Genomic DNA, 26377 nt, shown 5'->3' with positions numbered 1-26377 from the left:
TTGATATTTATAATAATTATGTAATTATTATAAGGCCACAATATTACACTTAATTGAAAATTGTAAAGGTTTTATATTACAATCGCAATATTAAAATAAAAACGTTCTACGAGCAGATAATACTCATTCGATTTCTTTAACTGTAAGTAAATATAACCAAAGTTTAACAAATATTATAGACTTCTTCTTCTTTTCTTGATTTCTGTTATATTTATAATAGATTTCACTAAATATCTATTTTTATATATTTCTATTTTGAACCCTAATATCTGTCAATTTTTATTGACTCGGATTAAATAATATTTATTAGAGTTAATTGTAACACTTTCAGAAAATAATAAATTCTATTTATCCGTATAGAACGTATAGATTTCAATTTCAATTTCAATTATAGTGTTTTCTTATTAAACTTATAAATGGAATCTTATATAGAGTCAGTTGTGTGTGTATTCTTCATAATGATTTTTTTTTGGGTATTATACGTGAATCCTTTTTTGTTTTTTTTTTTTTGATATTTTTATATACATTGTATATGTTGAATGTAATTGAAAATCTTTACAATAATCTTATGAGCAGACAAAAATTTTCTTATTCCATTTTTTTTTCCTTGTAGATTTTGTTTCCTTTATAATGATGTGCGATAATTTCATATTTCTTTTAGAATAGACTTGTGATACTTTCTTCAATTATACTTGCTATAGAAATATATCGAGGTAATCCGAATTAAATAATTAGCATCTGCCTTAAATGTTTTATAACAAAAATAATTCTTATTGCCAATTTTCAGACAAAATATTGGGCAAATATGAAAAATGTCCTTGTGCTACTCAAGAGAAGAAATGGATACATCTTATACATATAGCCTTTTAATACATGAATATTCCCAAAATTTAACAATTAAAATATTCCCAAAATTGTAGCGTACTTTTAGGGGAAATATAATTAATTTTCTGCTGCGAAAGTCATCTTGATATTTTAATTTTCTTTTATTGCATATTTTTAGGTAAAATTAATTGACAGTCTTAAGTGGTCAAGAATTTGAGGTAGATCATGATAGATAAATAATAATTTCATTTTGTTATCCCTAGAATTTACTATCAGTATCAGTTGAAAATTAGCGTAAATTAAAATTTATATTTTAATTTGTCAGAATTTTCGACCGAATCCTAATCGTGTCAATTATAACCTACATTAAATTCAAAAAGTATTAAAACTAACGAAATTTTTCTATATGTTTTAATTTTTTTTCACTTAGTTTTAGTTAGTGCTTTAGTTAAATTCATTCCTCGCATTTACACATTGAAAAATCAATGAAAGTTATTAAGCGACCTAAATAAAATACGATATTACATAAATACATTTAATATACTTACATATTCAATTTAGAATCCTCAAATTATATTGTTTTTTTTTTTGTACATATTTTGTGGGAATAAACTAAAAGTAAGTTTATTGGATTTCATTCATATCTTTTAAATTACAGATTGTTTGTTACGTATAGGAGTGGTTGTATCTTAAATAACTGTACTAACCTCTTATATATAAATAACTATTATAAAGAACTATATTATAATAAAGGTTTCAGAAAAATACAAAAGATCACAAAAAAAAATATTGTACACATTTTATGTATAGAAACCTCTTAAAAATAAATGCGATTATTTACAAAAATACGGACAGTAAGGGAAATATATTTTAAATATATACATACACATACATATATGTATGTATATATCTGCACATACATATATGATTTTCGTAGATATTACTTCTATATAGGGTTCATATAACTAACATAAATTTATATGGTAAATCTATCTGAATAGATGTAGAAATCACGTAAAAATTCTATTTGGGTTAACAAGTTTTCTTGTTTCTTCTCTTTTTATTTTCATTCGTTAATTTGCACTTTCTCTATGTATATTTAAGACCGCAAAAATAAGAAAATACAAAAACAAGAAAGAAATTTTTTTTTCCTACATAAAGGAATCGATCGTCCACAAACATAATAATATCTAATAATCAGTTAGATCCCAATAGTTTTAGTATTATTTTGGTGGTTCTTTATTTTATTACATGACATATACACATGTATAATATGATCATATGTTTATGTATATATATAAATACCAATATTGTTTTTATATGTATATATATGTATTCATTGTACATGTTTATTATATTCACTTATATTTGTAATACGTGACTTTAACAAAATGCTAGTAAAATGTTGGTTTCGGTCTTTTGTAAAAATATTTACACATGTATCTATGCGATGGGACAGAAAATCAAAAAAAAAAAAAACAAATCCAAATCATCAACTAAAATGCTTTAATAATTGCGCGTCTTGTTCAAATAATAATATGGCTCTTTCAAACCTCATCATTTCCAATAAAATTCAAAAGGGAAAAACAAAAATATAAAGCTAATCCTGTCAACTATATACACATATTCCGTAATGATTCTTGAGAGTTTATACAAATATTTATATAAACTGTTGTAAATGATTTTATTAAAATTCCATGAATATTTGTTAGAACTGTTCTTTGAAAATTTCCCTGAACTTTTTTCATTAATGCAATTTAATATTAGCTTTTCCAAAATTTGCAAACTAGATCATAAATATTTTCGAGTTGTGAATTTCCGAGATGCTGGATCCTAAATATATAAGAATTGTGGACTACTTCTGGGATGGATTTTGATTTTGTTACATCAAATTATATGACAGTGTCCGAATCATTTTTTCGACTGCATCAAATTTAAATAAAAACTCTTAAAATTTAATTTTATAAATTAATAAACAGCTGGATATGGCAAAATCGTCTTAGGAATTTAACACTGAGCTTAGACAAATATATTTAATTATTTTTTAGTGTTACAGACGTAACAGTAAATTTATTGTACCTTATTAGTATATCATGTAGTTCTTACGGTAAAACAAGATAAGTACAGCTGCATAAGTACAAGTACAACTGGTGTATGTATATATAGTTTGTGCGTACGTGTTTAATGTAATACGGATACCCTTAAATGGCATTTTATATAATAGTATGAAATAAAATTGCGAAAAAAAACTAAAAAGAAGATTTTGTTTAAAGTAAGAAAATATTTTGTCTTATATTTTGAAGTTTAATAACCCGCTTCTTTTTTGATTTGTAAAATATTTTCTTCAAATCAATAAAAGTAGTCCATGCAGCGGATTCTATTTAAGGAGGAGGCAAACCGGGTAAAGAGTAGATTGTATACATTTGTGACATTTTAATTCGACCCATTCTTACTGAATGTCGAATCTGTTATGACCGTTGACGAAGTCCGAACAATTGGTCTATATTACATTCACAAGATTCAAGTTTGACAATAAATTCAGTTATCTTGTGAAAATCGGTTTTTCGCGAAATTTCTGCTGCTAAAACAAAGTTCCTCGTTGGCTCTCTTCTGCCGTCTTCTGTTTCATACAAGTTTACAAATCAAACTTGTCCATTCCATAAATTATTCTTTGTATTTCTTCAACTACACGTGATTATGACTTTGAAAACATGACTTTGAACAAAAAAAAATTAATGTTCATCAATTATTCAAGTTTATAATATTAATTAATTTAAGTATATTTTGAGTTAATTCCGAATCATACACAGAAAATGCTGTTAATTATGTGCAGAACCTATAAATATATGTCATGCAAAATAGTATATATACATATATTATGCATAGATGTTGTACATAATATTTTATGCTTATGTCTTATATACTTATTATACACTTATTTTACATACATATACATTCATACATATAAAATTATTTCAAACTCACCGTCTGTAATTAATGTTCTTTAATAAAATGATTTATTTTCTTTCAGTACATTTAGCATTTCATATATATGAGTTGATCAGTACATTAGTGGCCTACTTGCAAAAATGATATTTCGAGTAAATTACGATTGAAATATTTAAGAATTTGTAAGACATTTTTAAAAGGCAAAAACGAACTTATGCCAAAATAGAGTAAAAAGATGAGTAAACTAAGTATTTTGAAAATATAAAACAATTCTTTAGGCTATTACAACTCTACTATATCATAATGAGTCTAATAATAACTCATTATGATAGACCACTAAAGGACTGAGCGCCTCATACGTAATATCAAATTGGAATTTGACGAGAAAATTTAAAAAAAAAAATTATAAAAAAATTTCTAAAAATTTGCTTAATAAAATTCTTAATTCTATTAGGAATTTTTTGTAAAGATTTCGATATGATATCGTCAGAACACCGACTACAGCAGAGGATTTATTAAGTGTTTTGTGCTTTTCGCAGAAACTTTCTAAATTCTCTAATATTTTGTATGAAAAACTGACTGTTCTTTAAATAATTTAAATTACTTAAAATATGTAGTGAGCTTATAATTTGTAAGTGACTGCATCCGATTTTAAGTAAGTATATAATGAAATTTAAGTGTTAATTTTCAAGCAAAGTAGGTCTTAAAGGTTTTGCTGCTTTTGTAGTATTTTCTATAATAAATAATATTAATTTCCTTTTATTGCAATTAAACAATGTGCACTGTTTAATATTCTGATTAATTTTTGTGTACTAAGAATTTTGTAAACTAAACTGATAAATCTCGAGCAATTATACAAACTTTCGATTTTTTTACATTCTTCTCATAAAAGACCTATTTTTCATTTCTTATTCAACTTAAGATTATCGGTAATTTAGAATCTGAATCATATAGCATGATTAAAAAAATTATTTAATTTTGAAAATTAATACTAAAGAAATTTGGTATAATTATGGCAATTTTAAAACCGATTTTATTTTATTCCATATACTCGTATTTTTCCTGTATATTTTATAACTTGCGTAATATCGAGATCACACACCATTGATATCATTACATTCCATTTGGTCTCTTTAAATAAATTGAGAATTATATTGATTGTGTTTACGGATTCTAGATTTCTAGTTTTCTTTTAATGGTTTTTCATATTAATTTTATTGTGTTCTCGGTTTGGGTTAACTTTGATTGTATTGTGAATTTGTGGTAAATTTAAGTTTATACTATAAGATTTAAGGATAACATTGAAATTTAACGATTTATAACTAGATATAAACATAGGTACATGACAATATTATGAGATCGATAAATTGTAAAAATGGTTGAAATAAGGGAAATCGAATATGACGATATACATATATATATACATATAGTTATAGTTAGAATTTCTATTTTTAAGAATTTATGAAGAGTTAAGAATAAAATGTAGAATTAAATGTAACATTATATTTAAGCACGTTTTACGAATTTACTTTTATTGCAAAGCTACTATGTACGATATCGAAAATTTTGTGTCATTATTAATATGTTAAATGGGTGAGTAATTGTTTCTAAATTAAACATAATGGCGTTTTAATAAAAATACTAAAATTCCAGTTAGTCATTTGATATTTTTGTTAAAATTTTAATACTAATATTGTGGTAAGAGTAATTAAAATTTAATCAATTATTTCGGTTCAATGTTTTTTTTTATTAGGAAACTTATATTTCTATTTTAAAATTTTAAATTTTAAAAATGAAATTTAATACAATAATATACTGTGCAGCTATAACTACATAATTAATGAATTTAGTTATTATAGATACCTACCAAATTAAAATTTACATAGATTTTTTAGAGTGACCTTTTAAAGTAGAATTTAAAATTTATTATTTTTCAAGACGTAGCATAACAAGAATTGAGGAAGATTATGTCTAAACCTTTGAAATATGATTGATAAAGTTTGTAGGAAGTTGAAATGTCTAAGGCCATAAGAATATTCTGGTAGCCTATCATGTAGTGTTACTTTCTGTAAGCGATTTTCGTATCTAAATCTTTTAACATTATGTAAACTGAATATCGCAAATTTGCATCATCAGCAGAAGTGGTATAATCGAATGCTACTTTCGCTTGCCATTTTGTTTATTATTCACTTGCCCATTTTGTTTACAAATCTTATTGCGAAATATTCAGTTTTCGAAAAAATAAAAGTAAATAACGTGAGCGTTACAATTATTTTAATAACAATAATATTTCAAAATAGCATAAATGTTTGCTTTGGAAAAACTACCAGAAATGCTAACAACAAAAAAAAATTTAGAAAATGCTGTCTGGTTAATTTTTTTCGATTTTGTTCTATAGTGCCAAACCACATCCGAATCCGAGAAATTGAAAACAATCCAAGTAATTGATGCTAAAGGAAGTTATTCGATCACTATTAATAATGTGGATGAATATGCAAGCTGAAACTGGCTCTAGTGAATATATTGATTGTAATCATCTTATAACCTAAATATCTTTTTAGGCAGGAAAGGAAATTTGGACAAAGTAAGTAGTATTTTTTAATATTATTCAACATTAAAAAAAGATGTCTTTTAAAATTTAAAATTCCAAATGCCTTTAAGAAAAATACTAGTTCTCATTCTTAATTGTTAAGAAAATATTCAATTTCAAATTAAATTCCTAAAAATTTTTCCATTTTATTAGCGAGTATATAAAAATTTCTAGAATATGGTGTTTGAAATAATATTGCTTATTTTCTTTATTTTGGCAATAAATCATGCAATAAGCCCTCATTAAACTAAATAAATTTTATTTCAAAAAGAAAAAAACAAATACACTGCTAATGAACTTTTGAAAATTAATAAATTTTTGTTTATAGTTAGTCAGGAAAATTTTTTTTCATTTTAAAATTTATTTTTTTTTGTTTTAATATTATATTTACTTAATAACTTTAATTAATATTTTCCCGCCATTTTTATTTTGTTTACATTTTTGTTTTGTTTCGTTTTATAATTTAAAAATACATGAGTTTTTTTTTTTGAATCTTTTTTTATTAAAATAATAAATAGTATTGAAATCTAAATTTACCCGCAAATATTATACTTGTGCATTTACATTTTATTTGCCAAAAAAAAAAATATATATTTTATATATTATTTGATATATATGTATATAAAATATTGCGAAAAGTATAAAATGCCAGACGTAAACGCAGACTATCAGTTCATAGGTCAGACATAACAATAAATATTTACCGCAAAATCTTTTATTGTATGTTTACGAAAATTATTATCATACGCAAATAAAAACAAAAACAAAATTTTCATTCAGAAAATTTATCTCATTTTCTTGATTTAAAAAAGATTTTCTCTCAGTTTTCTGCAAGATCTCTTTGATCTCCATATTACTTTTTATATTTTATAATCATTCTCCCATATATTTTTATTTATTTTTACGGTTACCTTAAGGACAGGAGTTTTTCTATTGCTTAGCAGTGCTGCCAGTAAGTTGGAATTTTTAAAATAGTGCATCATGCCAAATTTAGGCTTACGGTTGATAAAAAATTAAAAATTTTTTTTTGCTTTCTAAAATTACAATATTTGGTCTAAATTGTAATTAAGTTCTTCTGAATACGACGTTAAGGTGAAAGAACAATAAACCTATTTTTTTTCCTAAATTTTTAGGAAACTGGATACAATGGAAAATGTGTGACCGAAAATTCGAAAAGGTGTTGTTAAATTTACTGTTATAATACAAATTAAATATTCAATTTATAAATGGGTACAAAATGTATTGAAAAGATTTGGCTCCGCAGCTGTTTGCTGAATTTGACAAGGAAAATTGTTTTGTTTATTCAGAATAAGCTTAGGTAATTGTTACAGAAAACATTCTTCAATGAGAATGGCGAAAACATTCATTCAACTTATGGCGGCATAATATTTGTTTAATAGTGCTCAGTTTGGCAGTACTGCTTCAATATTACTCTATAAAATATAAAAAATAATTTTTGTTTGATTTGGAAAATTTCTCTTCGTCAGTGTTACATATACCTTTTATTAGAAAAGATCATTTGAATTCGAAATTTGAACGTTATACGACTTGCGCTGCTTAGGAATAATTTATTTTCTTCTTGTTATTTTTTCTTTTCGTATAAACTTTATGTGACATTTAAAATAATTTTTTTTTTCTATTTTTTTTTTATGATTTTCAAAAGAAAATGTCGAAATTTTGGTTGGTTGTATTAATACCGATTTTATTATTAATTCAAATATGTTCAACATCTCCTAAAATTATCAAAATTGGTACATATATTTTATATTTTTAATAAATTTATTAAAATTTACTTTCTGTTTTGATTTGATTAATGTAAGAGACATTTAATTTTTTTTTTGTCTATTTTAGGAGTAATATTTTTTCCTGGAGAAGATGATTTGGAATTAGCATTTAATACATCAGTTAGTAATAGTAATAGAAAATTTTATAATATGAAAATAGTACCAATTATACGTTATATACCAGCAGATGACAGTATAATATTAGAAAAATTAAGTAAGTATTAAATGAAAATATATAGAAACAGTAACTTATACACATATGAACATTGTATATCAACAAATTTGAAAACACGCGTATGCGTGAGTGTGTATTACGCATATTTCTATATAATATTATATAGTGAATTTAATACGCATTATACGACATACGTGCTAGGAAAAATAGCCATATTAATTATAAATATAAAAAAAAATTACTTATTATGCTTGAGAATATGTATAACTTAATATTAATTGCGGTTTGAGTGTTTCTTGATTCAATCATTTGTTAACATCTTTATTATAGAATTGTGAATTTTTGTACCTTAAAAGGCGGATTTGTTATAGCCAAAGTGTGAAATTACAAATTTTTTAAATTAAATGAAGATTAACTTCAAATTATTTTAGTTTTATGAATTGAGTCATTTCGGAAAGTTTGCGACATTTAGGCTCGATCGTACTTAATTTAAAAATACGATAATAATAATAATATCATTATTATGTTTTTCAATACTGTTCTAACAATACTCAAAATTTTTCAATTGTATTATAGTAATTTTAAAATAATTCGTATGGCTCTACGTGAAGGCACCATTATTCATTATATTTACTTTTTTCCTTTATTTTGACGCCGTTATATTTTTATATTATTCTAATTTTAATTTTTATATTTATTATATTTACATAAAACTAAATTTTATGGTATAATAATGTATGTTTATTTTTGTTTAAAATAGCATGCGACCTAATATCTAGTGGTACTATGGCTATTTTTGGACCGAGTTCAGAAGCGTCCAGTGGTAAGTGCAGCAAGGTGTTGAAAAGATTAATGGATGCATGTTTAAGTGTTTTTTGTTTTTAAATAATTTTAGTATATTTTGAGAAAAAATTAAGATTCTTGACATTTTTTCTTTAAAATCTCTTTGAGAGAAATGAAAATATTTTGCTCTCTTTATATTTTTCCTCTCTCTCAATGGCAATGAACCTTACTAATCTATTTGTATTTTATTTTTATTTTGAATTTTTTTATTTTAGATATTGTGGAGGCAATATGTAATATGGCTGGTATTCCTCATTTAAAATATGATTGGGGTCACGAGACATCATTAGCAGAGAAAAGTTTCCATAAAATGACTGTTAATGTTTTTCCAAGTATGCAAACTATATCTAAAGCCTATGCTGATATTATGACCAATTATGGATGGAAACAATTTACAATAGTTTATGAGGATGATATAAGTAGGTTTGGAATAGATGTAAAAATAAATTTGACTTATAGCTTTCCCTTCCCTTCCATTTTTAATTTTTTTTTATTCATATGTAACATTAAAAATATTTACTACCCTCGAAAATTTGAGAGATAATGTCTCCAATGAAATCGCGATAATACGAAAACTTGATATGGTATTTTCGTTGGTCAACGTTGTATTTCTTAAACCAAACATCAAATTTAATAAATTTTATATTTTTAGCTTTACTAAAACTACAAGATGTCCTCCAACTGAACGCAATTCACAGAGGTGGCATTAGAACCTATAAATTTGACCGAAGTGAACCATTTGGAACAATTTGGAAAAAATCATTTTATGATCAAGATACTAAAATAGTTTTGGATTGCTCCCCTGATATAATTAAAAAAGTTTTAGAAAGCGCAATCGAATTTAACATGACTGAACAGTTTAAAGTAATTTTTTTTATTTATTTAATGTGTATTAACATTAATCATCACATCTTAGAGTTTTTTACTGACAGATTTAGATACATTTACGGTTGACCTAAGAGAATTTGTAACTAAAATTCGTGGCAACATTACAGCGCTTCAATTAAGTATGAATGAAAATATTGATTCAGTGCCGGTAATATGATGAATTAAATAATCAATTGTTAATTGCAAATGTTTCAATTACTTTTTAGGAGGGTCGATTAAAAACAGTGATTATATACGATGCGGTGCAATTGTTTGCTAATGCTTTGCAATATATTGTACGATATCAGAATCTTCAATTTTATGAGCCCCGTTTTAGATGTGATATGACAAGAGTAACACCATGGGATATGGGACCCCAAATTGTTAGCATAATGAAAAGAGCTGAAAATGTTTGTTTTAAATTATAAAATTTGTATAAAAAGTCATACTATAACATCTTGTTTAATTGTGCAGGTTGAAGATGATGAATTGACTTTTATTAGTAAAGGAATGGAGTTTGATGAATTTGGTGAACGAAATAATTTCTTTATTGACATTTATCGTCCAATGAGGCATATTACCTTAGCGGTGTGGGAACCTAGCGAAGGCAAAATCGGTAAATTAGAAGCGCTAAAATCAAAAAAAGCATTTGCAGAAGATGTTCAAGACGCGTCAGAAACAAAACCACATTACAGAGTTGCTTCACGTATTGGAGAACCATATTTAATGGAGAGAAAGTAAGCCTAATTTTCATTTATTTTTCCGTATATATTAAATACGCTACTATGAGAAACACTACTTTATTTTTTCTAGATCTTTAATCGAAGGTGAAATTTTGCAAGGGAATGCCAGATATGAAGGGTATGCTCTTGATTTAATTTATAAATTATCTCAACAACTTGATTTCGATTTTACTATCGAAGTTGTTCCCGACAATAAATATGGTAATTTAGATCCAAATACTAAAGAATGGAATGGTATAATAAGAGCCTTAATTGATAGGGTATTAATGTTTTCGTTAATGGTGTTCAAGTAAAAATTCAATCCAGAAAATTTAAATTTTTCTTCTTTTAGAAAGCAGATATCGGGATATGTGATTTAACCATAACACATGAAAGACGACAAGCTGTAGATTTTACAGTACCATTTATGCAGTTGGGTATTAGTATTCTATATTATAAAGAACCTCCACCTGATCCAGATTTGTTTTCATTTTTGAAACCTTTTGCGTTAGAAGTTTGGGTATATATGGCAACAGCTTATTTGATAATATCGATTTTACTTTTCTTACTAGCGAGGTATTGTTGTATTTTAATTTGAGTTTTTAAATAAGAAAAAACTCATTTTCTTTATGTTATTGTAATTTTTTCATATGATTTTATCTTCTTTAAAGAATTGCCGCAGATGAATACGAAAATCCACATCCATGCAATCCAAATCCAGAAGAATTAGAAAATAAATGGAGTCTTACAAATACAACCTGGTTGACTATGGGATCAATTATGGGTCAAGGTTGTGATATTTTGCCAAAGTAAAGAAAAATAGAAAAAATTATTTTTCAGCATGTTTTATTTGTGCTTCAATTTTTTATTAGAACTGGACCTATGAGAATTATGAATGGTTTGTGGTATTTCTTCGCATTGATGATGCTCAATTCCTATACAGCTAACTTGGCTGCTTTTTTAACTTCTTCAAGACAACAGAGCTCAATCGGATCAATAAACGACCTGGCACAACAGAATAAAATTCATTTTGGAACTGTAGAAGGCGGTAGTACTTCTAATTTTTTCAAAGTAAATATTTCATTTGTATGGCGTTTTTAAATGATAAAAATACTGAATCTGTTTCTTTAAAGGAATCAAATGATTCAATATATCGTTTGGCTTGGTCTAAAATGATTCAAGCAAAACCTACAGTATTTACAAAAAGTAATGTGGAAGGTTTGGATCGTATAAAAAAAAGTAAAGGACTTTATGCATTTTTAATGGAGACAACCAGCTTAGAGTTTATAACAGAAAGAAATTGTGATGTTACGCAGATTGGTGAACAGATTGGTGAAAAACACTATGGAATAGCTGTTCCTCTTGGTAAGACAAAGACTCTTTTCTAAAAATTATAGAGATTTTTTATTAATTAACTCTTACAGGTGCAGAATATCGATCAAATTTAAGTGTAGCTATTTTAAAATTAAGTGAAAAAGGTGAAATGTTTGCATTGAAAAAGAAATGGTGGAAAGGACATAATGTAACATGTGAAAAATTTGATGCTGGTGGGAATAATGAATTAACACTTGCAAATGTTGGTGGTGTTTTCCTTGTATTAAGTGGTGGTCTATTTACATCTTATATAATTGGTATTTTTGAGTTTTTAATGCACGTTCATAAAGTTGCTGTTGAGAATAAGGTAAAAAATATATTTCATTTAATATTTTTAGAGGACACATTGAAATTCTGATTAAAATTTTTATTTTAGATGACACCCGTTGATGCTTTTAAACAAGAATTTTCATTTGCTATTAAATTCTGGGTACAACGAAAACCAGTAATGAATTCAGAAAGTTTATCAGGTTCAAATAGTTCAGTTGAGTCTGATGAAACTACTGCCACATCTAAAGCATTAGCTGAAACATCAAAATCTAAGAAGAGTCTTAGTAAATCAACTGCTAGCTGATTTCAGTACAAAATTTCTCTAATCTATTATTTGAAGGAAAATATTATATAATACATTATTTATTATAGCAGTTAATGTAACTAAGTTTGCATAACATTATTGTGTCCAAAATTAAATTAATATTTAAATTGTATGTTATGTTGCTTTCAAATATTAAATCTTTTAATTTTTATTTATTATAATTAAAACTGTTTTACTACCAATATCTTTTATACTAATTAATTAAGGAATTAATTAAATGTCTATAAGAAGCCTGGTAGATCTCCACGCCTCAGTTAACTTTTATTTGAAACAAGTATATTAAATTTTTGGAAAGCTTATTTGGAGCAAATAAACAAGAAACTAGTTTTTCGGTTGTTTCAAAACACAATCAAAAATTCTATTCTACAATTGAATATTCTACCGATTATAATGCCTCTATTGCGAAAAATGTGAACTTATTTTACATACAAATATTTTACAGATAAGGAAATTAATTATAATAATAAGATTAATTTTGCAGTTTTCAGTCGGTATTTTGCTCTTAATCCACAAACATAAAATGATATGAGCAGAAATTTTAAAAATAAATCTAGTAGCAATTAAAATTAAAAATCAAAAATGAATTTTTTTATATTAAATTTATTAATAATTTTTTTTGTAATTAACAATGGTGTTTCTAAAAAAATAATAAAAATTGGTATGTAAATTTCCTAATTGAATCGAAGCCATTAAAATAATTTTCTGGGTATAATATTAAAGGTGCAATATTTGATACTAATGAATTGGATCTACTTAATGAGTTTAAAATAATAATTGAAGATTTTAATGAAAAATCTAACGAGATTCAACTAGTTCCAACAATTCGTATTGATGAATCAAGCAATTATAATGATTCTTTAGGTAAATAATAGCCATAATTATATAAAAGAATTGATTTTGAACTTAAAATTATTGTTGAAAAAATATTTTTCTCGAATACTACGAACAGCTTGTGAATTATTTTCAAATGGAACCGTGGCTGTTTTTGGATCTAATTCTAATAATCCCAATGGTAAGATTTATTTGTGTATTATAGAAATATTTGTTTGATAAACTTTAATTTTAGTAGTTCAGGTTTTGTTTCATTCAAAATTTTTTGATCTTTTGACTTTTAGAACTACTCTTATCTTTTTCTTGTTGATCTTACTAAAGTGTTATTGTAATACAGTTATTTTATTTACATATAAAAAATTGATAAAAATATTATTATTATTTTTCAGCAATGGTAATTGAATCATTGTGTAACTTATCTGGGGTACCTTATATTAAATTCGATTCGTACAATATTGATGATTCGCCGAAGAAAAATACCAATGATATGATAATAAATATTTATCCCAGTATAAAAACTATTTCAAAAGTTTACACTGACATCTTAGGTCATATGAAATGGAAGAAATTTGCTTTGATTTATCAAAATGATGTTGGTAATGTTATTTAAGAAAAGTTAAGTTTAAAAGCTGAAAACTAAAAACTATTTATTCAGATCTTGACAGATTTCAATATGTTCTGGAAATGTTTCCAGTTTCTAACACTGGTATAAAATTGTACAAAGCTGATCCAGCAAATATGGAAAATATTTGGAAGGATATAAAGTATAATAGTATAAAAAGAATAATTTTAGATTCTAATTTAAATATGACATTAGAAATATTGAACAGAGCTAAAGATTATGGTGTCATCAAAGGAACAGTAAGATAATTTATTGGAATCACAAAAATATGCTTCATTAAAAATTGATTAATTATAATTTTTTAAAGGAAATATTATTAACCAATTTTAATATACGTAAAGAAGATATTCCAAAACAATTTATTTTGCCAACTGAAGTAAATATCAATGCTTTTAAATTTGGAGTTAATGAAAATTTAGTCCAATTACAGAAACATGTAACTTCTATGAAAATATAGGCGTTTTTTTGAAAATTTATTCTAGAAATTCGAACTGAAAAGCTTTGCAAAATTTCATGTATATGTGAAATGTAGTGCTTTTAATTTTCAGATCTAAATTTTTGAAAAACGCTTTCTTTAACATTTTAAAAGAATATTTTAAAAATTTTGGTAATATTGTTTTCAGCAAACACTTAAATCTAAAATATTGTTCGACGCAGTTTGGCTACTTGGTAGTGCATTGTTACATTTAGAGAAATCAAATGAGTTTAATTCAACGGAGCCAAGATCATTTTGTAATATGGACGAAGATAATTCAGAGGCCATTCCATGGAATTTCGGTGAGAAATTACTAGAGACAATGAAAAATATTCCTGTGGTAATTAATTTTTTTCTATAATAATAAAAATTATTTTCTATATTTGTTAGGAAATAAGTAAAATATAATTTCCAATTTGAAAAATATTGATTTACGATCTTTGTAGAAAGAAAAAAACCAAATCTTTTCAACAAAAGACATTAAATTTGATGATACTGGTGAAAGAATCGGATTTGTAGTTGAAATTTATGAACTTAAAACCCAAGTTAAGGTAGCTACTTGGAACTCTGATGGAATTGTAGATTTTCATAAGAACAATGAAAAGGAATTTAGTATTGGTAAACCGCATTTTAGAATTGTGAGCCGATTAACTGCTCCTTATTTAACTGAAAAGTAAGAACTTTTAATGTTTTCGCACCAGCATTTTTTTTTATTAAATTTAATTTCTTCAATTTAGAATTGCAGAAAGTGGGGATGTTTTATATGGTAATGAGAGATATGAAGGTTTCTTATGTGATTTAATTTATGTATTATCAAAACAAATGAAATTTAATTATTCAATTTATATTGCGAGTGATAACTATTATGGATCTTTTGATTTCAAAAGGAACGAATGGAATGGAATCATTGGAGAGATAGTTGATGGCGTAAATAAAAAAGAAAAAATTACAATTTTAGTATAATTGAACTAAATTTTTCTCTATTTAAATATTAAATTAGAAAGCAGATATAGGAATGGCTGATTTAACAGTAACAAGCAAAAGATATGAAGCTATTGATTTCACCATACCATACATGCAGTTGGGAATAAGTGCTTTAATTTATAATGATCCACAACCAGTTCCAAAATTATTTTCATTTTTACAACCATTCAATCTAGAAGTTTGGTATTTCATGATAGCAGCATATTTAGCAACTTTGACAATTTTAATATTACTTATAAGGTTAGTTTTTATTTCCAATAATGTTTTACTAGATTTCTAATTAAATCTAATAAAAATTTCAGAATTGCTATTAGTAGGTATGAAGATTTTTTGAAGTCTAATTCAAATTCTATTTGGAAAGTAAGGGATGTTGCTTGGGTAACAATTAAATCATTTATGATTCAAAAAACTAATTGTTTACCAAGGTAATAGTAATAGAATATATTTGTACTTACAGTCATTTTGTTTCTTCTAAATGGACTTGTTCATTTTTTTGGTTGGGAATTTCTTCATTTTTTATTTGCAGAACTGGGCCTTTAAGATTGGTCAGTACCGTATGGAGGTTTTTTGTCCTTATGATATTTTGTTTTTATACAGCTAATTTATTTAATTATTTGAAAATATCAAGGCAACCGATGCCTTTGGGGTCAATGGCGGATTTATTTCAACAAAATAAAGTTGTTTTTGGTGCAGTTGGTGGCGGATCTACATCAGCATTTTTTAAGGTAAGGTTTTTGAATAAAGCATTTGAGAGTAAAGAATTAGCATTAAATTGTGTAGTTTTGGGTTATCAAATCTTTAGTCAGACGAATATTTGGTTAGACCATACAATATATTAATTGTACTTGCAAAATTCGTACAAAATGCTGTAAAATGCAATTAGTTTAAGGCTGCAAATTCTTAGATTTATATAAAAATTTTAAGGCTCATTTCTCATTAACCCAATTAACTATTTTAATTTTTTTTTTTATTTGAGTGCTTAATTTTAACAGAAGCAAGTTATAAATTTAATCATTTTTTTAAACTTAAAAATAAAATTACATTCGTATTTTAGAAATCAGATGATCCAATTTATCAGCTTGCTTGGCAAAAAATGATACAAGCTGAACCAAATTCATTTGTAAAAAGTTATTCAGAGGGAATAGAAAGAGTTGAAAAAAGTAAAGGATTGTATGCCTTACTTATGGAAACACCTAGTTTAGAATATACTTTGGGAAAAAATTGTAATTTGAGACAATTTGGTGAAATACTTGGCGAGAAGCATTTCGCATTTGCAATACCGAAAGGTAGATAATATTGATCTGGCATATTATACACATATATGTATACATATTTATATATTATTTATTAAATAATTTTTATTTTGCAAATAGGGTCTTACTATCGTTCAAGCTTGAATAGAGCAATATTAAAATTAAAGGAAGAGGGAGTTTTAATGAAACTAAAACAAAAATGGTGGAGTAATCAAGACATTTGTCCAAGAACTGTACATAAATCTTTTATGGAACTAAAACTAAATGATCTTAGTAGTGCATTTTTTGTACTTTGGATTGGTATGCTCTGTGCATACGTTATAGGTATATGTGAATTTTTATATGGTGTCAAACGGAGTGCTTCAAAAAGAAAGGTAATAGTTAAGGCTAGAATAATTTCTGAATATTACAATTTTTTATGCGTTTTCAAGCAGCTTACATTTTGTGAAGTTTTTAAGCAAGAATTAAGTTTTTTCGTAAAAATTTGGATAAAAAAGAAGACGATTACCGAGAATGAAAATAATATAACAGAAGCTCCAAATCAATGTGATGCAGAGGCTCATTTCATTACTGAAGAATTATGAAAAAAAAATACGATCACAATAAATATCTTGGAATTAAATTAAATAAATTAAAAAAAAATATTAATTAATTTCTTTTATTTTCAGTAGAGTATTCAAATTTTATCGGATTATAGATATTTCATTAACACGAAATTCGGAAGAACGAGATAATGTTAATTTTATTTGCTGAATTCACACGAAGTATCTGCGTATGTGTGATGTTAATTCGCCAAGTTTAGAGTTTGTTCACAGCCCACAGGCTATGAAATAAGTTTTCATTAAACGACGGTAGAACAAGAAATTTTGGATAAAATCTTTCAAACAGTATCATTTAATTTTACATATTGTATCAAGATTTAGGACAAAAAATGTCAACTTTCACGGGAAAAAACATTTTTCTTCGCCTTGTAGAAATCTACCTGTAAACAGGAAATTTTTTGAGGAAAATACTAGATTTAGTTAATTGGGCTCATTCGATTTCTTGTGCACTCTTTTTATTAAAATTTCATGAAAAAGCAATTTGTATAGCATGTATAGCAGTTAATTTCGAGAAATTTCATTTTAATGCTGCAATTTATATTGGTTGCTGCACTGTACTTATTTGCTTTACTTGTTCGCATAATTATTTTTTAATCCTTTGGAAAAACAACTTGATGAAATATTTTAAATACAAAATGTACCAAATTTCAAAAAATTTAACTTTATTATAAGAGATTTTCACAAAGTTTTTCCCAAATATGAAAATTTTCCTTATTTACTTTTTTATTTTTTTAACAAACACATTATTATTATATACAACTGTGTACATAATATAAAAAATTGAAAACATTTAATTTTAAAAACACAAAAATTTTCTCTCAATGAAAATAAAAAAAAAATAAACATTTTTTTCTCGTGTAATTTAAATTAAAATAAAAACAAATTCGAGGAAAATTTTTTTTTTTTATTGAATTTTCCAATTTCAAAAATAACTTTTCCTACATTCTCATTAGTATTAAACTATGCGTTCGTCGTTCATACCAAATGAAACGAAAAGTACAATTTCACTTTAGTGAGAAGAAAATTTTTTCGAAAAAAATTCTCTCACAGTCGTTCCATTACTCCATTACTGTGAAGATCAATTTGGCAGCAAACTGAAACAAAACGAAAACATTTTGTTTTTCGGAATTATTAAATAATTTTTTTTTTCAAAATATATTTAAAAAAAAAAATAGAAAAAAAAAAGCAAAAATGAAAGTTTTTAACTAGGTCGAAACTTAATTAAAATAAAAATATTAAGAACAATAATAAAAATATTAAAAAATTTCTAAAAATGAAATATCCAAATTTCGAAAAAATTTCTCTATTTATTTTATTAATAAATTTATTTATAAATAGTAGTTATTCGTATACGGTTATTAAAATTGGTAAATTTGAAATAATTTCATTTTTTAATAATTTTAATAATTTTTAATATTTAATTTAAAAAAAAAAATCAAAAAGGTGCAATATTTTTTCCTGGTGAAGATGATTTAGAACAAGTATTCAGTTTATCAATAAGTGCCAGTAATAGAAAATTTTATGAAACAAGATTGGTACCGGTTATAAGATATGCTCCAGCTGATGATAGTATATTATTAGAAAGATTAGGTAAGTATTATTAACCTGTTAAGAGATTATGTCGTATATATGCGTCAATTTTAAAAGTTCATTTTTTAATTAATGTCATATATATGTGCGTCATGTCGAAAAAGAAAATTTCATTTGCTATAAAATTTAAAATTAAGCAAAAAACGAAAAATTCTCTGTTAATAAAATTTCGTAAATACGCGTCTTCGCTTGAAATTAATTTACCACAGTAAATTTAGCTGTTAATGTTAGCTGTTAACAGTAATGTTAGCTGAAAAACTAATCGTTTAACAGGTTAACACGTTCCCTGTCCCAATACAAAAATGCAAAATTGACCAACAAGTTCAACAGGGTTTTTTAAATAATTTGTTTTTTTGTAGTCATAGGATAGCACGTTCAGTGCAGAAACTGTACAGTTCCGTTACGTCCAGTCGAATAATTTGCTTTAGAAGTTTCATATACCCCCTGACGCACATATGGCTCAGAAACGTATCAGTGCTTATCAAGCGCACGTTTCGTGAACCATATGTGGTTCAGCGGACAGGGAACGTATTAATCATAATGAAATCATAATTTTAGAGTAAGAGTGACAAAAACAATAATAATGAGTCATTGCTTGTGTAAAAATGAGAAAATGTAATTTTCAAAATTTTTCATTGTTCAGCATTAATTTGTGTCATTTTCTAACGAAAGTGTAGGATTAAAATAATATTGAATAATTTATGAAAAAATTTATGATATTCTCCCAAACGTTGATTTTTGCAATTAAGAATATCAAATTTATTAAAATTTGAGATCAGATTGGAATTATAATGATTCTTAGAGCAAAAATATATTCTTCAAATATAATTTGTGAGGAAATCTTTGCATAACTCCTATTCACGTATGATACAACATTCTCCAAATTTTAAAAATTAAAATAAACTTAAACGAACATTATAAAATTACGGTGTTTGTTTAAATTGATTCACCTAAGATGGATTTGTTTTCCAGTCCGAAATTGTCACGAAAACCGGATAAAAAATAATTAGTAAGCACATTTTTATTTTTTAAATTTTTATCTTAAATGTGCTAAAAAAATTATTGTTATATTAAAAAAATTAAAATTTCTAAGTTTTTCAAAAAACTTCTATGTACATATGTAAATGTGTATTGAGAAAATTTTTCTCTGAAATATTTTCAAAATGACGTCATTATTATTTAGTTTTATTTAAATAAAAAAAAAAACTATTCAAAATATTATTCATAACATTTTTTTTCTTTTCAATTTTATTGTTGTTGGTTTTTGCATTTTGAAAAGTTTGCGATTTACTTTCAAACGGAACAATGGCTATTTTTGGACCAAGTTCAAAGGCGTCAAGTGGTAAGTTCTCCTCTATTAAGAAAATTATAATCAAAAAAAAAATATTTATTAGAGAGTAGAAAAAAAAAGACAGGAAAAATATTAAAATGTTTGTACAAAAAAAAAAAGACAAAGTAAACATGGAAAAAAATGTGCTTTTAAAAACGTAAAAAAAAGTGTGCCACTTTCATTTATTTTGTTTGACATTTTGTTTCTATAGCTTTGGCAAGCGTGTATTTTCTTTAAATTTATTTTCATAGTTCAGATGAAATTTTTTAAAGAATCTCTTATTGTTTATTATTATTTGTAAGGGATTTTCCATTAGTAATTATTTTATTTTTTTACTAATTTTTTTTTTTTGAACGTTTTTATTTTTGTGTCATTTATAAAATTTTGTGATTTATAAACAGTGCGGTAATTCTTTAAGCATTTGAATAGTTTAAAATTTCTAATTTATTAATGAGAAAATATGACGTGTTTAATAATGAAAGAAAGCATCTGTTCTGTTCTTTTGGAATAAAAACGATTATTAAGGCAGAAAATATAAAAAATATATCTTGTCAAATTTATTTCGAACTAGTCACTTGAAGCTATAAAAACTGAGCCGGATTCTGTAATAGCTTTTATTTAATTGTCGAAAATTGCTTGTTTTTCGAATGCTCTAAATAGTAAGTTGTAATTGATTTTCGTCAGTATTTTCCTGACCGCCCTTTCATTGAGCAACTATTTAAGCAATGGGTTGACGGTTTTTTATTTGGAAATTATGTAAACAATATTTGACTGGTATTTTAAATAAGTTTAATATAAAGAACATCGTTCAAAACACATTGCCTATATTTTGAGTTGTTCAAATCAAATGAAATAGCTGGTAATTTATTAAGAATGTGTGCAATTTTAATATAGTGAAAAAAAGACTGAAATAATCTCTTACATATTTTTGTTTCTAGATATTGTTGAGTCCGTTTGCAATTATGCTGGAATACCACATATTAAATTTGATTGGAATCATGATGGAACTTTTGCGGAAAAAAGTTTTCATAAAATGACAATAAATATGTATCCTAGCCTTCAAGCTCTATCAAAAGCATATAGTGATATTTTATTAAATTTTGGATGGAGACAATTTTCCTTAATTTATCAAGATGACATTGGTAATAACATTGATGATATCGGTTACTTTTGTAATAATATTGTAAAAAAAATTCTCTCATTTGTTAGCCCTTATTCGATTTCAAGATGTTTTAGAATTATTACCATCACATAAATCTGGTATAACAAAATATAAATTGGAATCAGATGAATATGGAACAATATGGAAAGGTATTAAACATAATCAAATAAATCGTATTGTTGTTGATTGTAGTGCTGAAGTACTTGAAGATGTGATAAGAAGTGCAAAAGATTTTAATGTTACTGAAGGATTTATTGTAAGAAAATTAAAATTATACCCAAAATTGACTCTGAATCTGAATCTGATTTTCTTTTGTTTTGGTAGGCTATATTATTAACAAATTTAGATACTCATACAGTTGATTTAAAACAATTTGCTACAGCAATGCGTGTCAATGTGACTGCATTAAAAATAAGTGTTAATGAAGGAGCAGCATTACCGGAAGTAATATAATTTTCTCTGAAGAAATTTCTGTAATGATTAAATTATTAATGGAAATCATTTTAATTTTAGGAACAAACATTAACTGGAGTTGTGCTATTTGATGCTGTTCAACTATTTTCAAATGCTATACAATATTTAAGTCGATATTACCAAGTTCGTTTTACAGAACCAAGAGTACGTTGCGAAAATTATCGAGAAAATCAAAAAGGTTATTCATGGACGTACGGGCCAAATATTATAGATACAATGAAAAAAGTTCAAATGGTATTTTGCATAACTCTTTATTTCGCTAAGCAAAATTGTTAAGAAACTTACAGCTTTTCTAAACAAAATAAAAGAAAAACAATTGAATTAAATAATCTTGTAGGCAGATGATGATGAAGAAGATGTCTTTATTACAAAAGATATAAAATTTAGTGAATTCGGAGAAAGAACTGGTTTCAGTTTAGATATTTTTCGACCATTAAGACAAATTTCATTAGCCACATGGAGATCAGACGGTGTTATTGAACCATTTAAAAGTGCACCAAAAAGTGTACAAAATGTAGAAAGCGATGTTGAAATTGAACAAGACAGAAGACTTTTTAAAGTTTCTGGTCGTCTCGGTACACCTTATTTGATGGAAAGGTTTAAATTATTTTTTTAAATGTTAAGAGTTGATTTCAAATTTTCTGTTTCTCATTTTTAGGAAAGCAAAAGAAGGTGAAATTTTAACAGGTAATCAAAGATATGAAGGATATTCAGTTGATTTAATACATAAATTGTCACAACAACTTGATTTTGATTATACTATTGAAATTGCACCCGACAATCAATGGGGTAAATTAGATCATACTACTGGGGAATGGAATGGTATCATTAGGGAATTAGTAGATCATGTAAGATAAAATGAAATTAAATTTCTGGTAACTTTTCATATTGTATATGAAATCAATATACTGATAGAAAGCTGACATTGGAATATGTGATTTAACCATAACACATGAAAGACGACAAGCAGTTGATTTTACTGTACCATATATGCAATTGGGTATTAGCATTTTGTATTATAAGGAACCTCCTCCAGATCCAGATTTATTTTCATTTTTGAAACCATTTGCATTAGAGGTGTGGATATATATGGCAACAGCGTATCTGATAATTTCAATTTTACTCTTCCTACTGGCAAGGTATATCTAACAAAATTAAATCTGTATTATAAAAATTCTAGGTGTTTCATAACAGTTCGATGATAATAACATTTTATAAATATTTTCTCTTTGAATATTTTAGAATTGCTGCCGACGAATATGAAAATCCACATCCGTGTAATCCTAATCCTGAAGAATTAGAAAATAAATGGTGTATTACAAATACAACATGGTTAGTAATGGGATCACTTATGGGTCAAGGTTGTGATATTTTACCAAGGTAATTTGATGCGATAATATTTCATTCAATTAATTTATTAAGAGAGAACTATTTTGTAATAATTTTCCTTTTTTAGAACTGGGCCATTGAGAATAGTTAGCGCTTTATGGTGGTTTTTTGCTCTTATGATGTTGAATTCTTATACTGCTAATTTAGCTGCTTTTTTAACATCATCAAGACAACAGAGTTCAATTGAATCAATTAATGATTTAGCTGAACAGAATAAAATTAGTTTTGGTACTGTTAATGGCGGCAGCACATCTACATTCTTTAAGGTAAAGATCTAAAAGAAACTGACAAGCTGCATGAAAGTTTATAAAGACATTCTCATTCTGTACTTGCTTTTTTACCTACCGAGTGGCTATCGTTATATTCATATAATGTAATTTTCATCTATCCCGCTTTAATAATTTTGTCTCTATTTCCATTTTTTCAAAAATATACAAAATTTCGTCACCATTCAGTAACAAAGTAAGGGTTTCTGTTTTATTTGATTTTAATATCAATTTTCTGGAAACGTAACTCATTTGGTCACTTAAGCTTATTGCTTTTTCTTAATTTATTTAGCTGAGAAAAGGAAGACATATTTTAGGACAGTATGATTTCCAATTACTTTAGAGGGTTTGAAGTTTAAATGGGGAGTAAAATTGAATGAAAAGGACATTTAAAAGAATAAAATTTTCTAACACATGTTATTTGCTAATTAAAAATATTTCTGATAACAACAAGAAAAATAAATTGAGAAATGATATAAGATTGTGGATGGTATAATCCATTTTTGGGTTAAAAGAGAAAAGGTTGTCATAATGCTTATATCAAGGCGTGTCATAGAAAATAACATGTATACAATTTGGTATTTTATTTGATTGTGGATTATGTATTATGTGTTTTGGGTAGATCTATAAGCATAGCTACACAATATCTTAAGAGGAATTTGATATAATATAAAACCATAGGATATTTTAAAATTAATAATGGATTTAATGTTGCCATTGCATTAAGTAGATTGAGGTCTAGCTTTCTTATGCAACATAAACAAAATTTCGCTTAAATTAATTAGAAGAACAAAAGAAAAATTCACGTTAGTGGTACAGAAATTTATCCGCAAATAAATGTCATTCTAATATTTTTCAATTTCAATTCTATTAATTAATTTAAATTTTAATTTAAACAATGTATGTATATAAATATAAAAAAAATATATTTCCTTGATAAATTAAGGAATCAAATGATTCAGTTTATCGTCGTGCATGGAATAAAATGGTACAAGCTAAACCAACAGTTTTTACAGCCGATAATAATGAAGGATTAGAAAGAGTTAAAAAAAGTAAAGGATTATATGCATTTTTAATGGAAACTACTGGCTTAGAATATATAACAGAGAGGAATTGTGAAGTTCAATCAATAGGTGGTGTTATTGGTGAAAAACATTATGGTCTTGCAGTACCTTTAGGTAATTTTTAAGATTCATTATTATTTTTGTAAATAATTTTGTTTTTTTTTTTTTTTGCAAAAAGGTTCTGACTATCGTTCTAATTTGAGTGTTGCTATACTGAAATTAAGTGAAAAAGGAGAATTATTTGCTTTAAAAAAGAAATGGTGGAAAGGACACAATGTAACTTGCGAAAAATTTGAAACTGATTCCAATAATGAATTGGGTATTGATAATGTTGGTGGCGTATTCTTAGTTCTTGGAGCTGGTCTTTTTACAGCTTATGTTATAGGAATATTTGAATTTCTATGGAATGTACAACAAGTTGCTGTAGAAGAGAAAGTAAGTATAAGCTTTTATTAAAAACAGATTGGTCATATTTTTTAAATAAAATTAAAATTTTATTATATTGTTTCATATTCAATAAAAATTTTTCTTCAATTTAAGATAACACCATTGGAAGCATTAAAGGAAGAAATAGGTTTTGCACTGAAATTTTGGATTAATAAAAAACCGGTTCGAACAAATGAAACAATATCATATTATTCACAATCAAGACGATCTTCAAGATCAAGATCACAAAGTCAAATGCAAAATGTTAACATATTTCCAGTTAAAGAATAATTTTATTGAAATTTTGGTGATTTTGGGGAATATTCGAAACTGTTACTAGATCTTGTTTTTAATAATAATATTTTTTTTTGTTAATTTACAAAATAAATTAGATCATAAAAAGAAAATAGAAAAATCATAAATATTTGCTCTATTTGAGGAACTATGATTAAATACCCTCAAAAATTACCTATAGTATCTTAAAATCATCAAAAGTGCTACTGAATGCCTTCTTAATGAGTGCACAAAAAACAAAGTTCTTTCAATTTAAAATGTAAAAATTCTTACACAATGCTGTGGTTTATAAAAGCTATGGACTCTTGGGAAATAATAATTCTATTTTTTATGAGAAAATTTCAAATTGTATTTTAAACGCGTTTCCCTCAAATTCACCATCTTCTCTTGATCGATTTTTACTATTTTTTCATCAATTTATAGTTTTCGTTTTTGCAACGTTTAAAATAAAATTTATAATTTTCGTTTTTTTTTTTTTTTTTGTAAAATCCAAACTATTTCTTTTTTCAACCAACTCAAATAGCGCCAGGTTTATTTTAGCTTTGTGGTAATAATGTGGATGATTTCAAATTTTCTTACGAAAAAAAAATGAAAAGAAAAAAATTCGAAAGAAATTCGCGTTCTTTTTATTTTATGGTAAGAGATAGAAAAACAAAAGTTCTTGAAAATTCTACACTTAATTTTGATAAAGACAGAGAGCCAACTAGCGGAATGAAAAAAGGGTCTAATGATTTATTGGAATGGTCGATTGAACATTGTAGGGCTAACGTATCTCCATAATGGTGGAGTTCTCTTTGAACTATGTGTCGACATGATTTAAAAGTTTACTCTCATTTACCATGATATTAAGAGGTATTTGACATTTCTGGTTGAAAGGTATTTGACGTGTAT

At 25.8% G+C, this 26377-nt stretch overlaps 5 protein-coding genes across 6 annotated transcripts; all 5 read left to right on the top strand.

Annotated features, from left to right (window-relative positions):
- Positions 1-7908: 7908 nt before the first annotated feature.
- LOC129610712 (glutamate receptor ionotropic, kainate 2-like) lies at positions 7909-12799 on the top strand. The gene is made up of 15 exons (XM_055523371.1): positions 7909-8115; positions 8216-8362; positions 9084-9146; positions 9382-9585; positions 9819-10030; positions 10083-10202; positions 10261-10443; positions 10508-10770; positions 10847-11036; positions 11108-11331; positions 11427-11564; positions 11628-11826; positions 11889-12120; positions 12180-12436; positions 12506-12799. Exons 1-15 carry the CDS (start codon positions 8031-8033, stop codon positions 12701-12703), a joined length of 2715 nt encoding a protein of 904 aa, XP_055379346.1. The 5' UTR covers positions 7909-8030; the 3' UTR covers positions 12704-12799.
- A 446-nt stretch (positions 12800-13245) lies between these two features.
- LOC129610716 (glutamate receptor ionotropic, kainate 2-like) lies at positions 13246-14405 on the top strand. Its single transcript, XM_055523377.1, has 4 exons — positions 13246-13382; positions 13445-13585; positions 13674-13736; positions 13945-14405. Exons 1-4 carry the CDS (start codon positions 13304-13306, stop codon positions 14163-14165), a joined length of 504 nt encoding a protein of 167 aa, XP_055379352.1. The 5' UTR covers positions 13246-13303; the 3' UTR covers positions 14166-14405.
- Positions 14363-16065, top strand: LOC129610710 (glutamate receptor 3-like). The gene is made up of 7 exons (XM_055523370.1): positions 14363-14416; positions 14485-14613; positions 14801-14992; positions 15099-15325; positions 15390-15579; positions 15653-15876; positions 15939-16065. The coding sequence occupies exons 1-7, from the start codon at positions 14363-14365 to the stop codon at positions 16063-16065; spliced, it is 1143 nt and encodes a 380-aa protein (XP_055379345.1).
- On the top strand, positions 15971-17475 carry LOC129610715 (glutamate receptor ionotropic, kainate 2-like). Of its 2 annotated transcripts, none has more exons than XM_055523376.1 (4): positions 15971-16361; positions 16691-16922; positions 17010-17263; positions 17324-17475. In XM_055523376.1, the coding sequence occupies exons 1-4, from the start codon at positions 16212-16214 to the stop codon at positions 17471-17473; spliced, it is 786 nt and encodes a 261-aa protein (XP_055379351.1). In that variant the 5' UTR covers positions 15971-16211; the 3' UTR covers positions 17474-17475. The 2 variants fall into 2 exon arrangements, with proteins under 2 accessions (XP_055379351.1, XP_055379350.1); XM_055523375.1 differs by having other exon boundaries at positions 17321-17475.
- Positions 17476-18494: 1019 nt separating this feature from the next.
- LOC129610709 (glutamate receptor ionotropic, kainate 2-like) lies at positions 18495-25532 on the top strand. Its single transcript, XM_055523369.1, has 15 exons — positions 18495-18858; positions 18935-19081; positions 20361-20423; positions 21350-21553; positions 21621-21829; positions 21898-22017; positions 22087-22281; positions 22385-22644; positions 22706-22895; positions 22963-23186; positions 23290-23427; positions 23504-23702; positions 24649-24880; positions 24945-25201; positions 25307-25532. Exons 1-15 carry the CDS (start codon positions 18765-18767, stop codon positions 25481-25483), a joined length of 2709 nt encoding a protein of 902 aa, XP_055379344.1. The 5' UTR covers positions 18495-18764; the 3' UTR covers positions 25484-25532.
- Positions 25533-26377: the final 845 nt, after the last annotated feature.

The sequence above is a fragment of the Condylostylus longicornis genome, unplaced genomic scaffold (genome assembly GCF_029603195.1).
Source record: "Condylostylus longicornis isolate FDR11 unplaced genomic scaffold, ASM2960319v2 ptg000047l, whole genome shotgun sequence".
NCBI lineage: Eukaryota > Metazoa > Arthropoda > Insecta > Diptera > Dolichopodidae > Condylostylus > Condylostylus longicornis.
Note: the sequence above shows the minus strand (reverse complement) of the source record. Positions and strands in the feature narration are given on the sequence as shown.

Excerpts from the sequence above, each read along its gene's own strand:
- LOC129610712 (XM_055523371.1), top strand. The coding sequence starts at position 8,031 with ATGTCGAAATTTTGGTTGGTTGTATTAATACCGATTTTATTATTAATT. Across the intron at positions 10,031-10,082 it reads ACATGACTGAACAGTTTAAA|AGTTTTTTACTGACAGATTT; the intron begins GTAATTTTTTTT and ends ATCACATCTTAG. Across the intron at positions 10,444-10,507 it reads TAATGAAAAGAGCTGAAAAT|GTTGAAGATGATGAATTGAC; the intron begins GTTTGTTTTAAA and ends TTAATTGTGCAG.
- LOC129610716 (XM_055523377.1), top strand. The coding sequence starts at position 13,304 with ATGAATTTTTTTATATTAAATTTATTAATAATTTTTTTTGTAATTAAC. Across the intron at positions 13,586-13,673 it reads CAATTATAATGATTCTTTAG|CTTGTGAATTATTTTCAAAT; the intron begins GTAAATAATAGC and ends TACTACGAACAG. Across the intron at positions 13,737-13,944 it reads TAATTCTAATAATCCCAATG|CAATGGTAATTGAATCATTG; the intron begins GTAAGATTTATT and ends ATTATTTTTCAG.
- LOC129610710 (XM_055523370.1), top strand. The coding sequence starts at position 14,363 with ATGACATTAGAAATATTGAACAGAGCTAAAGATTATGGTGTCATCAAA. Across the intron at positions 14,417-14,484 it reads ATGGTGTCATCAAAGGAACA|GAAATATTATTAACCAATTT; the intron begins GTAAGATAATTT and ends AATTTTTTAAAG. Across the intron at positions 15,580-15,652 it reads TTGGAGAGATAGTTGATGGC|AAAGCAGATATAGGAATGGC; the intron begins GTAAATAAAAAA and ends ATATTAAATTAG.
- LOC129610715 (XM_055523375.1), top strand. The coding sequence starts at position 16,212 with ATGATATTTTGTTTTTATACAGCTAATTTATTTAATTATTTGAAAATA. Across the intron at positions 16,923-17,009 it reads CGCATTTGCAATACCGAAAG|GGTCTTACTATCGTTCAAGC; the intron begins GTAGATAATATT and ends TTTTGCAAATAG. Across the intron at positions 17,264-17,320 it reads GGAGTGCTTCAAAAAGAAAG|CAGCTTACATTTTGTGAAGT; the intron begins GTAATAGTTAAG and ends TGCGTTTTCAAG.
- LOC129610709 (XM_055523369.1), top strand. The coding sequence starts at position 18,765 with ATGAAATATCCAAATTTCGAAAAAATTTCTCTATTTATTTTATTAATA. Across the intron at positions 21,830-21,897 it reads ATGTTACTGAAGGATTTATT|GCTATATTATTAACAAATTT; the intron begins GTAAGAAAATTA and ends TTGTTTTGGTAG. Across the intron at positions 22,282-22,384 it reads CAATGAAAAAAGTTCAAATG|GCAGATGATGATGAAGAAGA; the intron begins GTATTTTGCATA and ends ATAATCTTGTAG.